This window comes from Nicotiana tabacum, chromosome 23 (genome assembly GCF_000715075.1).
Source record: "Nicotiana tabacum cultivar K326 chromosome 23, ASM71507v2, whole genome shotgun sequence".
Taxonomy (NCBI): domain Eukaryota; kingdom Viridiplantae; phylum Streptophyta; class Magnoliopsida; order Solanales; family Solanaceae; genus Nicotiana; species Nicotiana tabacum.
The window spans coordinates 81,601,522-81,616,607 of NC_134102.1; the positions used below are offsets into that span (position 1 = coordinate 81,601,522).

General features: G+C 39.9%; 1 protein-coding gene across 2 annotated transcripts; it reads left to right on the top strand.

Annotated features, from left to right (window-relative positions):
* Positions 1-1,638: 1,638 nt before the first annotated feature.
* LOC107782686 (glucan endo-1,3-beta-glucosidase 5) lies at positions 1,639-4,979 on the top strand. 2 transcript variants are annotated; one of them, XM_075246244.1, is made up of 3 exons: positions 1,639-1,954; positions 2,428-2,815; positions 3,815-4,979. In XM_075246244.1, exons 2-3 carry the CDS (start codon positions 2,472-2,474, stop codon positions 4,932-4,934), a joined length of 1,464 nt encoding a protein of 487 aa, XP_075102345.1. In that variant the 5' UTR covers positions 1,639-1,954; positions 2,428-2,471; the 3' UTR covers positions 4,935-4,979. The 2 variants fall into 2 exon arrangements, with proteins under 2 accessions (XP_075102345.1, XP_016459097.1); XM_016603611.2 differs by having other exon boundaries at positions 1,640-2,283.
* The last annotated feature ends 10,107 nt before the right edge of the window (positions 4,980-15,086 follow it).

A 15,086-nucleotide genomic window follows, 5' to 3' on the forward strand; every position in this document is an offset into this window, starting at 1 on the left:
TCAATCATTCAAACACTCAAGATACTTTTAACTTTTATCTCTTTCTTAACTACATTTGAAAATGTGAATTTAATATGACTATCTTTTTGTTCTATTTTAATGTCCTTATGCACTTAATACTAAGAAAAATTTCTTTCCAAAAGAGAAAATGAAAAGAAACAATATTGTTGCATAAGAAGTGTTGGTAGAATCATTGAGGTCACACTTTAATATTATATGCAACTAATATGTTTTAGAATTTTCCATTTTGATGAATTAGATATTATTAGTAACTAAAAAAAGAAAAACGTGCAACTTTGACCTGTTGGTCGACAACATAAATTTCCATCCTGGTGAGGTTTCAATTTCCAACCTTGTAATCCTCTCATGTATCTAAGCACACACACATTTTGTTGAACATGGGGGCTGCACATTTACATTTTGGGTATAAAAAATATAATTTAAGAGGAAAAATGCTGATCCTAAGAAAAGTAAGATTGAGCATCCTATTTGTGTTTGTACAATAATACACGTTGAAGCTCTTATTGTAAAATGTAAGCAATCCATTGAGGCGGCTTATATATAAAAGGTAAAATTCAATTTAGAAAAGAGAAAATATTAGTAAAGTGTAGTCTCAATCTCAAATTAAATTACTAAGAACAGAATTTAGCAAGGATTAGAATGTATCACCTAGAGTTAAAAGTGAAGATACGAGGGTTCACTAGTTATGCTTTGATCTTGTTAAATTAATTTTTCTTTTCGGGATGAAAATATTATACATATTACTAAGCTAGCGTTTGGCCATAGATTCCCAAATTTGTTTTGAAAAATCTGATTTGGGGGAAGTTTGGTTTGAAGATGAAAATGTGTTTGGACATGATTTTTCAAAACATATTTCACTTTTTATTTGAAAAAACATGAAACATGACTTATATCCACAAGGTCTAAAAACTATCACAAATACCCAATAATATCATTATCACAACCATAGTCCTGAACATAAATAAGTTTGGTACAAAATTATTATTTTTATAATGAACTATATAAATCATTAATTATAGTGAAATCCCATTAGAGAATTACGACTCCTAATTAAGAAGAAAAAGTTAACTGATATGAGTGTTCATAAAGCCATTTAGCCTACAAATCAGAAGCAAAAGTAAGATGCACAAAGGATTGAACTGATAAGGGAGCATATTCATCAAATATTTAGTTGGTCGTAATAAATGTGAGCTCTTTTATAAATTATAAAAGTTTGGGGTAATATTTAAAAAAAATTAAAAATATAAAAGTCAAGTTTTGGCCCAAAATCAGCCATTGAGGTGATTTTGGGATTTTGGATTTAGGATTTGAGATTTTGTCAAAATCTGGGCAAAATCTATGGTCAAATATGTATTTGCCAAATAAATCTCAAATTTATTTTGACAAAACTCATGGCCAAACGGGTCCTAAGTATCTTTTGGTAAAGATCCAAACCAAATATCTAGATAAAACTTGTGAAAATAATAAAGCAATTATTGAGCGGCAAAATGGTAAAAGTGGACCCCATTTAACTTTTTGCATAATTGAATATAAAATTCAAGAAACAAAACAATTTAATGATTGTGGAAATAAAAGTATGTGATATATGGACAATTACTTTTCCACAAACTAAAAAGCAAAAGCACACATTGATCAAGTGCATGCAATCACCACAGTTTAGTAATCTTTAGAAAATGATGATATTCTTAACTCAAATTTAGTTTTGTTTCCTTTAATCTTGCACTATATATATATGGCATAAACTTCAGTTGATGCTAGATCACTTGACTTTATATATATCCAAGAAAATTTAGGTCACTTTCACATATGTAGCTATCATCTTCACCTTTCTCTTCTTCTATGACAACTACATGTGGCTCATGCACAGAACTCTAGAATTCCTACAGCTTTTTATTGTTAAATTTCCTTTGCTTAACAAGATTGGTTTTCTCTAGTAAGTAGTAGACTACTGTTTTCTTCCTTGGGGTGTAAAGTTCTAAGCTTTTGAACCACTCCCTTTTATTTTCTTTTGTTTCTCACTGTTTTCATTTCATAATATGCTTTCTTGCCTCCTTTGTTTTGGTATCTTTTCAGCTTCTCCTACAAATGATCTTTTCCAATTCAAAATTTGAACTCCTCTTTTGCAACCCTTTTTCTTTTCCTTCTCAAGCAAGAGCCCTTCACAGTATGAATTCTTGAATTCCAAATCTCCTGAGGCTCTCTTGAGTTCTTGAACATGGGATTTGTAGAAACAGATAAAATTATCTTCTTTTCTTATTATTGGTAAGTTTTCAGCCTCTTGAATTCCAATTCTTGGAGGCCCTTTTGGATTCTTGAGCTAGTAAAAAGTTTTAAAACAGAGGATCATGGTGTTTTTGGAATGAAATATTGGTTTTGGATTTTAAGTTTCTCTTTTCTTGTTTTCAGCAAGTTCTTGATTCTTGACTAAGAGTGAAAAAGAGTGAAGGATCATGGGAATTATTGGTATGAAAGATGGTATTTGGATTTCGATGATTTTGGGGTTTATGGTATTAGGAAAAGTGTATGGAATTGGAGCAAACTGGGGAACACAAGCAACACATCCTTTGCCACCAAACATAGTAGTGAAGCTGCTCAAGGACAATGGAATTCAGAAAGTGAAGCTGTTTGATGCAGATTCAGATATCTTTAAAGCACTCAGTGGCTCTGGAATTGAAGTCATGGTTGGAATCCCAAATGAAATGCTTTATAGTTTAGCTAACAGTTTGGGTGCTGCTGAGAAATGGGTTGAGAAGAATATCTCTTCATTTGTCTCTTCCAACAGTGTTGATATCAAGTGAGTTTCTTCTTATTATTGTTGGGCCATTAGGTTATTTTTACTATCTATGTACATAACTTAAATCCTTAAGGCGTGTCTCAAACTTAATTAGAAGATTATTGTATGTTGAAAGTTGGATTAGTTAGATTTTGCATTTTGTCTGAAATTGAAAAGAATTAAGTATGTAGGTAACTTTGTCAAACAGGCAAATGAGGTAGGTAGTTGTCACTTTTCTGATAGATTTGACAAGTAAATTTATGTATCTTTATTGATTTGTTCTTTTCTAGTTACACTTATCGTTAACTTATTCATTTGAGTCTTGTAGATATCGACTTAATTGCTTTAAAAGAATTGTATTTGGCTTATATACTTTTTCTTGATTTTCAACTTTTTTGTGAAGTATTATTTACGATTAGTTAACTACAAGGTGCATATTATCTGTAATTTAATTACTCTGTTTCATTCTTGTATAATCTTTGTATAAAAGTGGTATTTTTTTCATGTCTCGCAACGTAAGTAAATCCAAATTTATATCCAAAGAACATAGCATGTTCTCTTCTCTGCAAAAACCCGTTCTAGAAAGGAATTCATTTTCAGTAATAGCTGTGTGTTGTTGGTAGGAGTTGCTTCTTATTTTATTATCAACAGGTGGACATTTAATTTAATAATATGAATGAATAAGATATCAAGTTGATGGTCTACACTTGTGTTTCAACAAATTAGAATGTTCTTATAGACCTGATGTTAGATGAATTCTTGAAACCTCATTCCTCCATCTCCCCCAAGTTAAGAAAAAGAAATTAGATATTACCATGACTTGTTGTTGCATTCGAAATTTCGTCATGGACTCATAGTCAAGTTGCAGGCATTTAAAAAGAAATAGGTCATAAGGGAATCCTGAGAGAGCCGATTACTCCAACTATCGTTCATGTATGATCTTAGCCAAACTACAAAGAGGTTGGCTCAAAGACTAGTCAGCAATAGCAGTTTTGCTAAATAAAGTTCTTTTCTGTCCAGATATGTTGCAGTTGGAAATGAACCATTTCTATCTCAGTTTAATGGAACATTTCTGCCAACAACATTCCCAGCTCTTCAAAACATCCAGGCAGCCCTCATAAAAGCCGGTCTTGGCAATCGGGTGAAAGTCACTATTCCTCTCAATGCCGATGTATACGAGAGTTCAAGTGAAAAACCTTCAACAGGTGACTTCAGGCAAGACATTCGTGATCTCATGGTGAACATTGTCAAGTTCTTGAATGACAATGGTGGTGCATTTACTGTCAATATCTATCCTTTTATAAGTCTCTACAATGACCCCAACTTTCCTGCTGATTATGCTTTCTTCGACGGATATTCAAACGCCATCGATGACAATGGGAAAATTTACAACAACGTGTTCGATGCAAACCATGATACCCTGCTTTGGGCGTTGCAGAAAAATGGATACCCAAATATGTCAATCATAATAGGGGAAGTCGGATGGCCAACAGATGGAGACAATAATGCAAACTTAAAGGCTGCCCAGAGATTCAACCAAGGATTCATGACTCACATTTCGGGTGGAAAGGGGACACCAATGAGACCTGGCCCTATAGATGCTTATCTGTTCAGCCTGATCGACGAGGACGCGAAAAGCATCCAGCCTGGTAGCTTTGAACGCCATTGGGGAATATTTTACTTCGATGGTACGCCTAAATACAATCTTTCCCTGGGTGCAAACAGTGGAGGTTTAGTACCAGCAAGCGGTGTTCATTACCTGGCTCGCCAGTGGTGCGTGCTGTCGCCCTCGGCCAGTCTTGATGATCCACAGCTAGCTGATAGTGTGGGCTATGCATGTTCACATGCTGATTGCACCAGCCTCGGACATGGAACATCATGCGCGGATCTGGATACTCGTGGTAACATTTCATATGCATTCAACAGTTACTATCAGGAAAACGACCAGCTACCTACTGCCTGCAAGTTTCCGAACCTTTCCATGGTCACAAACACAGATCCATCACCACCGGGTGGAACCTGTAAATTCAAAATAATGATCCAAGCGAGTAGTCCTAAAAGCCTTAAGAGTAATGCATTTACTTCTAAGCCTGTCAATGTGATGCTTCTGGTTATAGTTTCTTTGTTGAGTGTTTTGTAGAACTTCTTGAGTTATTTATATATTCCTGTCATTTTTGTGTTGAAATTGCCACCATAGATTTGTTCTAAAACCTACTTAAAATTGTCTGTAACAATCTCTCAGAGGAAACCGCGGCTTTCACAAAGTGTGAACCTTCTGATTTCCTAACAATTCTAAGCAGACAGGTTTTTAACATTTTCATAATGCACAACGATATATCCTACTAATCCTAATGTGAAGATGGAATGATAAAAGTAGTTGTATGACTGTTTTCTTCACTAAACATCTAATGTTTCTTTTCCTTTTCAGCTTCTTTCTCCCTCATACTTGGAACAGTTGCAATTCGGTCTGAGGATTACATAGCATTAACAGTAATTCAAAATTATAAAGTACAAGACATAAGGAAATTAAACTATTTATGGTAAAAAATGGGAGACAACAAAGACAAACTACGCGTTAAGTTCATGAGTTGTCACTCAAATCTTATTTTATTGCACCACAGTACTTGTTAGCTTAATGTTTTAATGATGACAAAAATAAAATAATGTTTACCCGAAAAACGGATAGAGTTGAATTTATACGTAGTTCTAAGGATACATGTTATAACTTGGTACAAATTTGAAAAATAAGTAAAGATATATTGAATTTTATCTGTAAAAAAGGATGAATATAAACCCAAATTGAATAGAGAGTGATTGATAAGAGAACAAGATGAATCAATATCAAAGCCCAAAAAGGATAATATTGGCTAGATGTTATTAAATCTCAGTAAATCTAAATGTGTGAATGAATCCCCTTTTACAAATGATAACCACTCTTAATATAGTGGGGGAATCCTACTTTGGATATAATTAAAAATACATAGTGGGGATCCCATGATAGATTAATTAATAAGTTTTTCCTTGATTCAAGCCGTGATTTCCGCCGAGATTCTCCCCCCAAATGCGGCTATAACGATTTTTTTGTTCCTTGACTCGGTCTCAATCTTGGCCGGTCTCGGTATCGATCGGTCTCTGGGTTTCGAGCTCGATATTGATTCGATCTCGACATTAGTCGGTCTCTAGGTCTCGAGCTCAACCTTGACTCGATCTCGGTATTGATCGGTCTTTGGGTCTCGAGCTCGACCTTGGCTCGATCTCGGTATTGATCGATCTCTGGGTCTCGAACTCGAAAACCCAACTTCGCAGCACCGCTCGATATTATAATGACGAACCTCGATCCATCATGCTCCAATCTTGATTAGTCACACGAAGGGCAAACTCGATTTTGACCGTATACAAATAGTCCCCTCGTTTCTCGGAAAGAAGGTGGCGAGAAACGATATGATTTTTCAACCTCCGACTAGATGAATACTGACGTCTGCAAAGAGCCTGATTTGTGACGTATGTGACAAACGTCCCGTCGGTCCAGTTACCAAGGCATTAAATGCGCGTCAATCGATGGTCGACAACGGCTAATTTTGAACCGTCGCTGTGAAATCTATAAATATCCCCTTCTTCATTATTTCAAACTTTTACCTTCAAATCTTTTTCATTCCAATCTACACAGTTCTTCGCCTTCTTCAAAGCTTCCTATTTCTAGGCTTTGGAATTTCTTTGCTTGTTCTTCTCAAAACACCAAATACTTCAATTTCCCTTCTTCTTTGTTCACAGAAATTTAGATGGCCAAAACATCTAAAACCATTCTACAGAAAGAGGTTCTTCCTCATCTCGGCCGGTCGGCGAGAAAACAGTGGTGGAGCCACACCTTGAAGAACTTGTTCCCGGGGGGTGCATTATTGATTCCGACTTTAAGGTTAAGAAACCCTCACCGTTTCCTAGTCGATGAGAACCGATATCGAGATATATATGCTCGATACCCAGAAGCCTTCTTGATCGTGCGAAAAAAGATTGCAATTGGGGAAACAAAGAGGTTGTGATACCGGCACCAGAAGAATCGATTATCACCCACGTGGAAGGGTTTCTGAGTGTTTACACTTATCCTTTCACGCTGGGTCCTCTCGATCCGATCATTATAGACATCTGCAAGAAATACCAGGTAACCCTCGGTCAAATTCACCCCTCTTTCTGGAGGATCGTCATATTGCTCCGTTTCTTTGTGAGCAAAATCGATGGGCTTCCCTTCACCCTTAACCACCTCATGAGATTATATAGCCCTCGACTCTATCGAGGTGGGTTGATAAAGCTTCAACGCCGGGTCACCAAGGCGCTAATCTCAAGTATAGATGAAGACAGAGATCGAGGCTGGATGGGCTTGTTCATTCGAGTGAAAACAACGGATCTGATCCTGAGAGCATGCCATTTCCCGAGAAATGGAATATGAAACGTAAGTATGATTCTGCTTTTAATTCCTGTTCATTTTTGTTACTTCTTCATCATTTCTTATCGATGTTTTTCTTGACACAGCCGTTGCTTGGGTGCCGGGTGTGGTTCCCCACCTCGAGAACTGGGTTAGGAGCCTAGTTTCGACGTCATCTTATGCCGAGCGTGCATGGCGCGATTTGTCAAAGGGTCAGTGGGAGGCTCATACTCATGGTAAGTCTTCTTCCTACCTTACCGATTTTTCTGTCGTTCAATCATTTTTGCATTCTCCTTTTGTAGGTCTCGGAAAGGATGTGGCTATGAGGCCCCCATCCGATGGTGAAGAAGTTTTACCACCTGTCTCAAAATCGCCGAAGGAGAATAAGAGGAAGAGGACCTCGGACTCCGAGGGTCAAAAACCTAAGAAGAGAACAGCCCGTAAGCCCAAGGGGAACATAATCCCACTGACTATGGAGTCAGTTCAAAGACTAAGGGATAAAGAAGAAGAAGAAGAAGAAGAAGAAGAAGAAGAAGAAGAAAGAGGAGGAGAAGAACGTGGTTCTGGGCTGGTGGCACGTGCACGAGCTGGCACCGATATTCATAAAACTTCGGGACCAGTGGGGACTGATACCGCTCCGTCTAGGCTCAACGAGGTCGAAGAGGAGACTCCGGCCCAAGTTCCCGAGCCGAGGGAAACCGAAGATATTTTTCCTCGGGGTGAAGAGATCATTGAAGAGGCGGTGGATGCCGATGCAGAAATCGGGCTTGAAGCTGTCAAGAGGGAGGCAGTTCCCCAAAAAACCTACTTGGGGTAATAGAGATCTGAGATTCCCCCTCGTTTCCTTCATTTTTCTAGTCGATGATACGTGACGCTCAAGCCGTGGAGACTTGTCATGGGGAGGGGGCCACGGGGAGGAAGATCCTTTCCGTGGTTATTTTGTCGGAGGAGAAGATGTCACCGGTTTGAGTGACTTGGAGGCTCCGAGGAAGAGCTTGGGCGAGGTGGGAGTTTCTTGTCTTTTCAACGAAACTCAACAGGACCTGAATTGGGTAAGTTCATTATCTCTTTGTCAATTTTCAAACTTTTATTTTTCTTTCCTTGCATAATTCCTTCTTTCTATTTTTATAGGCCTCTGTGCTTCATCACGAGGTGTTTGTCTGATCCCGATGGGAGCTAAGCCGGTACGAAGCCGAAATCCGAAGGCTTACCAAGGAGAGAGATGCCTTCAAGCTTCTTAGTGAGCAGAGAGAAGGAGAAGAAAAAGGGCTTCGAGCTGAGCTAGAAGCAGCTCAGAAAGAACAGGTCGATTTGTCCGAGCAGGTGAAAATAATCTTTGAAGTTAATAACACTGACTCGGGCGTGATGGCTAATAGTTTGGTCCCACAGGTTCAACAAATGTTCGATGTGATCAGGAAGCTTCGTGTTGAAGTGGACGCAGTGAAAGCGGAGGCCGAGGAGTGGAAAAAGAACATGGACCGCCTTGCCTCAGAAAAGGAGGCTGCCAGAGCTCAATTGGCCTCGGCTGAGACCCAAAAAGAGAAGGCCTTGGTTCAAGCCAAGGAAATCGAGGAGCTCAAGTCTCGGTTGGGCTCAGCAACTTCTGATCGAGAGAGACTGAATACAGAACTTGCAGGGCCAAATCGGAAGTCAAAACAACCATGGCAAATGCTGATGCAATGGTGGCCGTCTACCGGTCCAATGCTGAAATTGCTCAGGTTCGAGCGAAGGAGGTTGCTGAAGCTGCTCAAGCTCGAGCAAACTGGGTTGCCGAGCATGCTAAATGCCAGTCTTGAAGGGAGACTCTTGATGATATCCATGCTTGTGGCTTCTATCTTACAGCCGAGATCGAGAATGCTAAGGAGCTCGAAGCCGAAGACAGAGTGTTGGCCTTTCCTGATGATGATGATACCGGGAGTATGAGCGGATCTGAAAGTGAAGGATGCCTCGAGGGCGAAGATGCTTCTCCTAGAGAGGACTAAGTCCTTTAGGATTAGTATATTTTGTGTTTTTTTTAAGACTGTTTCGCTCTTTCGTAGAGAAACTTGATCAGGCCATGCTTCCCTTGTAAATGATTTTTGACATATATAAAAAACCTTCTTTCTTTCTGTCTTATATAATTATGAAGTTGTATTCTAAGATCGGGGTTTAGATAATTTGATCAAAACCGAAATAGTGTAGCCTTTAGGTCTTTTGATCAAGTGAGTGCATGCTCGAACTCGAAGTAAAGTAACCCTTCAGTTTTTAGCTGAGCGAGGATGGTCTCTCGAACTCAAAGCAGAAAATGGCCCTTAGGATTTATGGTTGAGTGAGTGCTTGCTCGAACTCAAAGTAAAGTAACCCTTAGGTTTTTTTATTTGAGTGAGGACGGTCTCTCAAACTCAAAGCAGAAAACAGCCCTTAGGCTTTATAGTCGAGTGAGCGCTTGCTCGAACTCGAAGTAAAGTAACCCTTAGGTTTTTGTAAAAAATATTGTTTATGGCTCTGTCCCTTTTTCGGCTTGAAAGAGTTTCTTATCATTCGTATTTGCGAAACTTGTAATGCCTTAGCATGAAATAGGGAATTGTTCGAGAGTTTGAACAATTTTGTACTCATTAGAGTTTTCGAGGCTTGATATTATCGAAGCCTTTTATGATTTTTCCGGGGGTAGCCTTTTATGATATTATCGAACAAATGTCTCCGATTCGTGTTAATTCGGCCGTAGCCTCTTTTGCGTCTTGGGCTTATTTTCCCGTTTTGCTTTCAAGCTTGCCCGAAGTATCAGTCCTCAAGTGGGGTGGTCGTGGCCTATAAAAATGCCTCTTTAGTTTGGGATTTGCCTCTTGGCCTTATGATCTTCGGAGTTTATATAATTCGATCTCGTTGATTTTTCGGACGGCAGTCCCCGATTTGTGGGGGTAATCATTCGAACTCCTGTCGTGGTCGGCCCTTAAGCCTGTTTGCATAATAGATCGAGAATATGAAGTAGAAGAACCTTTCTGTGGTATGAGATATCGGTGAAGAAGAAATTTCTCTTTATAAGTCATTATACATGCGATACATGTTTTGTTCCAGGGCTCGAGCAAACTACGCGGGCATGGTTCGTTTGACCATTTGGCCCTTATAATTTTTTCCTATCGATAACCTGTTGCCATGAAGTAACTTCCTTGCATCGAATCTTGATATTCGAGGGCAATGGCCCCAGTATTTGAGGTTGATTGTAAAGAGGCCTCGGATACTGTTGAATTGGTCTAAGTTAGCACGATCAATGGTTGCCTCATTAAAAACCTCGCCGGAAAACCCATTTGGGACAAAACCGGTCTAAGGGAAAAAGAGTGCAACGCATGCTTTCAGACCTAAAGGCTTCGTGTTGAAGACTCCATCCCTGTTTCTGGTCGAACACCTGCAAGGGTTAGTTTCGAAATACAAATGAACATGGGAGGGTTGTACCTTAGCAGTAGTATTGTTTTAGGTGCGATACATTCCAATTGCTCGGTAGTTGTTTGCCATTTATCATACCGAGCTTGTAGGATCCTTTTCCGACGATTTCGAGAACCTGATATAGTCCTTCCCAGTTCGGACCCGGTTTCCCTTTATTCAGATTTCGGGTGTTGAGGGTGACTTTTCTTAGCACCAAGTCCCCGATGTTAAAATGTCGAAGATTGGTTCTTCGATTGTAGTACCTTTCCATTCGCTGATTTTGGGCGGCCAATCGGACGAGAACGCTTCTCTTCTTTCGTCCAACAATTCTAGGCTCGTATTCATGGTCTCGTTATTCGACTCCTCTGTTGCCTATCGGAACCTGATACTAGGTTCCCCGACCTCGACCGGGATCAGAGCTTCGACGCCATAAACCAACGAGAATGGTGTTGCTCCGGTACTGGATTTCGATGTTGTGCAGTATGCCCATAGGACCTCGGGTAGTATTTCTCTCCATTTTCCTTTGGCGTCGATCAATCTCTTCTTAAGATTTTTGATGATGGTTTTGATGTTCGATTTGGCTTGTCCGTTCCCGCTGGGATGGTAAGGTGTTGATAGGATCCTTTTGATCTTGTGATCCTCGAGAAATTTAGTTACTTTGTTGCCGATGAATTGTTTTCCATTATCACATAAAATCTCGGATGGCATCCCGAATCGACATATGATGTGGTCCAAAATGAAGTCTATCACTTCCTTTTCTCTGATTTTCTCGAAAGCTTGTGCTTCAACCCATTTAGAGAAATAATCAATCATAAACAAAATAAACCAAGCCTTACCTGGGGCTGATGGGAGGGGGCCAATGATGTCCATTCCCCATTTCATGAAGGGCCATGGAGATAAGACCGAGTGAAGTAGTTCCTCGGGTTGATGAATCATGGGCGCATGCCTTTGGCAGTTGTCGTATTTTCGAATGAACTCCATTGCATCCTTGCCCATATCGATCCAATAATACCCTGCTCTGATTACTTTGTGGACAACGGAATCGGCACCGGAATGATTTCCACAAGTGCCCTCGTGAATTTCCCGTAGGATGTAATCGGTATCTCCCGGTCCCAAACATATTGCCAATGGTCCATCGAACGTCCTTCGAAATAGCGTTCCATCTTCGAACAAGGTGGACCGTGCTGCCTTTGTGCGCAGAGCTCTCGATTCCTTTGGATCTGACGGAAGATTTGCATTCTTAAAGTACTCTATGTATTTGTTTCTCCAATCCCAGATTAAACTTGTGGAGTTTATTTCGATATGACCTTCTTCGATTACCGATCTCATGAGTTGTAAGACAGTCCCCGAGTTGAGTTCGTCATCTTCGACCGATGAACCTAAGTTTGCAAGAGCGTCGACCTTGCTGTTCACATCTCGAGGTACATGTTGCAAGGTCCATTCCTTAAATCGATGTAGAGTCACATGTAGTTTATCCAAGTACCTCTGCATTCGATCTTCTCGGACTTCAAAAGTCCCGTTAACATGGTTCACCATGAGGAGGGAATCACACTTAGCCTCTACGACTTCAGCTCTCAAGCTTCTAGCTAGTTCGAGACCTGCAATCATAGCCTCATACTCGGCCTCATTGTGTCACGCCCCAAAACCGAGGAGCGTGACCGGCACTCAACCGAGTGAACCCGACCGAGCAAGCCTATTAGATTTCATTCTACCCAATTCATCTATGATTAGAGATAATACATATTATCATTAATTAGAAGAAAATGTGTTCATGTCTACAATACCAATTCATTTCCAATAGTTTCATCATTTTTAAAGTCTCAAATGGACAAGTAACACGTCCACAACATAACATAGTTTGTCTTTCCCCAGCACCAATACACAACCCACACTATGTCTATGGAGCCTCTATTGATAAATAAGAGTACAATGATAATGCCGGCAATTAGGCCCCGGCTATACCTCAAACAGGTTACACGAGTACAAAAGATTCATGACCCCGGAATAAAGTGGGGCTCACCAAGTCAACTGGGAAAAAAGTGCACTGCTATCACTGATCAATATCTCCTGCTGTGAAACCACCTGCATCTATTCAAAGATGCAGTGCCCCCGGCAAAAGGGACGTTAGTACCGTCGAATAGTACTAGTATGTATAATTAAACACCCTCTCAATAGAATGACAATTAATACAAACAAGATTATCATAATATCAATGAAAGCCTTAATCAACATCAAACCTCAATTTAGGATCAAGACAGTGTTCAAATTAATTTCCATATCTCACATTAGGAGATTTTTAGTATTGATATACCATTGTCCGCAATACCAGTGTTCACAATACCAATGCCACCGTACTTTTAGCATGGAGTCCGATCACGACCCGATCGGCTAGGCTATCTCATTAGAGAATCATCCACAATTACCATAAATACCAATACCACCATAAATTTAGTCCGGAGTCTGATCACGACCCGATCGGCTAGGCCATCCATTAGGGACATCAACCACAATTACTCTCAATATCAATACCACCGTTTTTAACACGGAGTCCGATCACGACCCGATCGGCCAGGCCATCTCATTAGAGACATCAACCGCAATTACTATCATTACCAATTTCCAGCACAGTCACCACCATGTGTGCGGCATGGTGTCCGATCACGACCTGATCGGCTAGGTCGTCTTTTTTGAGACATCAACCTTTTTATATCAATCATCGCATTTCATAATAGTTTCACATCTTTTCATTTCATTGGCACTAGTGGCCATAATTATAAGATCATTCTTGGCACGTTGGCCATATTCAGTATTTCATGCTCATATTATCAATTTCAAATATCATCCTCATCATCAACAACAAACACAATTCAAATCAAAGTGTGTAGTACACATGTGAGCAATTTAGAGTCTAATGCACATAGAGATATTTCACAAAAATTTGGCATAATAGCCTTCATTTGAACTTGACTTAAAGTCCAAACATTATTAATGCACAGCCCATATTTTAACACATCCTCAATTCTTAACATAACATTAATAGAGCATTTGTGATGCTTGTTGAACATATATATTTCAACCCAAATCTTACTCGGAATAGCCAATTTCATAATGAATCACTCGGGACTTACATAATTTACATAAATATCGTGGGATTCAATTCTAAAAAAGAGTTTAGCCAACATACCTCACTTGAGCTTCCTTACACTCTAAATGTTCTGGAATTCTTAGCAACTTCAATCTATTTTAGAAATATAACAAATTGAACCAAAATTACGAAGATGATCATGGTTCTAGATTATTTGAGCATTTTATCAAACACTAGATGTGCATTAAGGTTTCAAGGTCCTTTCATGGAGGATTCCATCATCCCACAACCCAACCTTTACCATTTTTAACTCAACAATCTTTCTACACCCTTTGATAACACATGCATGTAAAATAACCAACCCGGGTACGAAGGCCGGCATAAAGTCAGCCACGAAGTCCGCCAAGATTTGAGATTTGATAGTTGTTCGGGATCAATACTCAATATCGTACACACTGATTTCCATGCCCCATTTGGACAATCGACCCGAAATCTCGGGTTTGTGCAAAATATTCCAAAGATGATAAGTTCTTACAACACATATCAGATGACACTGGAAATATGGTTTTAGTTTCCTAGAGGTGCTTAAAGCAAGCGCTAATTTTTCTAAGTGTGGATATCTAGTTTCGGCCTCGCCTAAGGTCTGACTGACATTATAAATAGGGAATTGTATATCTTGTTCTTCTCGGACCAGGACTCCATTTACCGCTATCTCCGAGACAGCTAAGTACATGTAAAGTTATTCATCCTCTTTCGTGGTATGAAGCAGCGGCAGGCTCGATAAATACCGCTTTAGTTCCTCCAAGGCCTGTTGGCATTTCGGAGTCCATGCAAAGGTGCTCTTCTTCTTAAGTAGTGAGAAAAACCAATGGCTCCTATCTGAGGATCTCGAAATGAATCGTCATAGGGTGGCTATCCGTCCCATTAGCCTCTGCACGACCTTTACATTATCCACTACCGTGATATCTTCGATAGCTTTGATTTTATCGGGATTGATCTCAATTCCCCGATTGGACATCATGAAACTAAGAAACTTGCCCGAGCCAACCCCCAATGCATATTTTCCGGGGTTGAGCTTCATATTGTACTCCCGCATAATGGTCACAAAATTGGTTACAAAATAGCCAAAAGAACTGCCTGTGTACGCAGTCACTATGCGGTCCGCATAACTGTTATGCGGTCGCATAATGCACCGCATAACAGTTATGCGATCGCATAGTCGACCGCGCTGCTTCCAGAATAGCCCTCACCTGCTCACTTCTGCGGCCATTATGCGGCCCGCAGAGTGATTATGCGGTCGCATAATGGACCGCATAAATGCACATTTCCGGCAAAAAATTTCATTTACTTTCCCGTGCATTGTTCAACCCAAAAAGTCCGAGCCGCGGCGA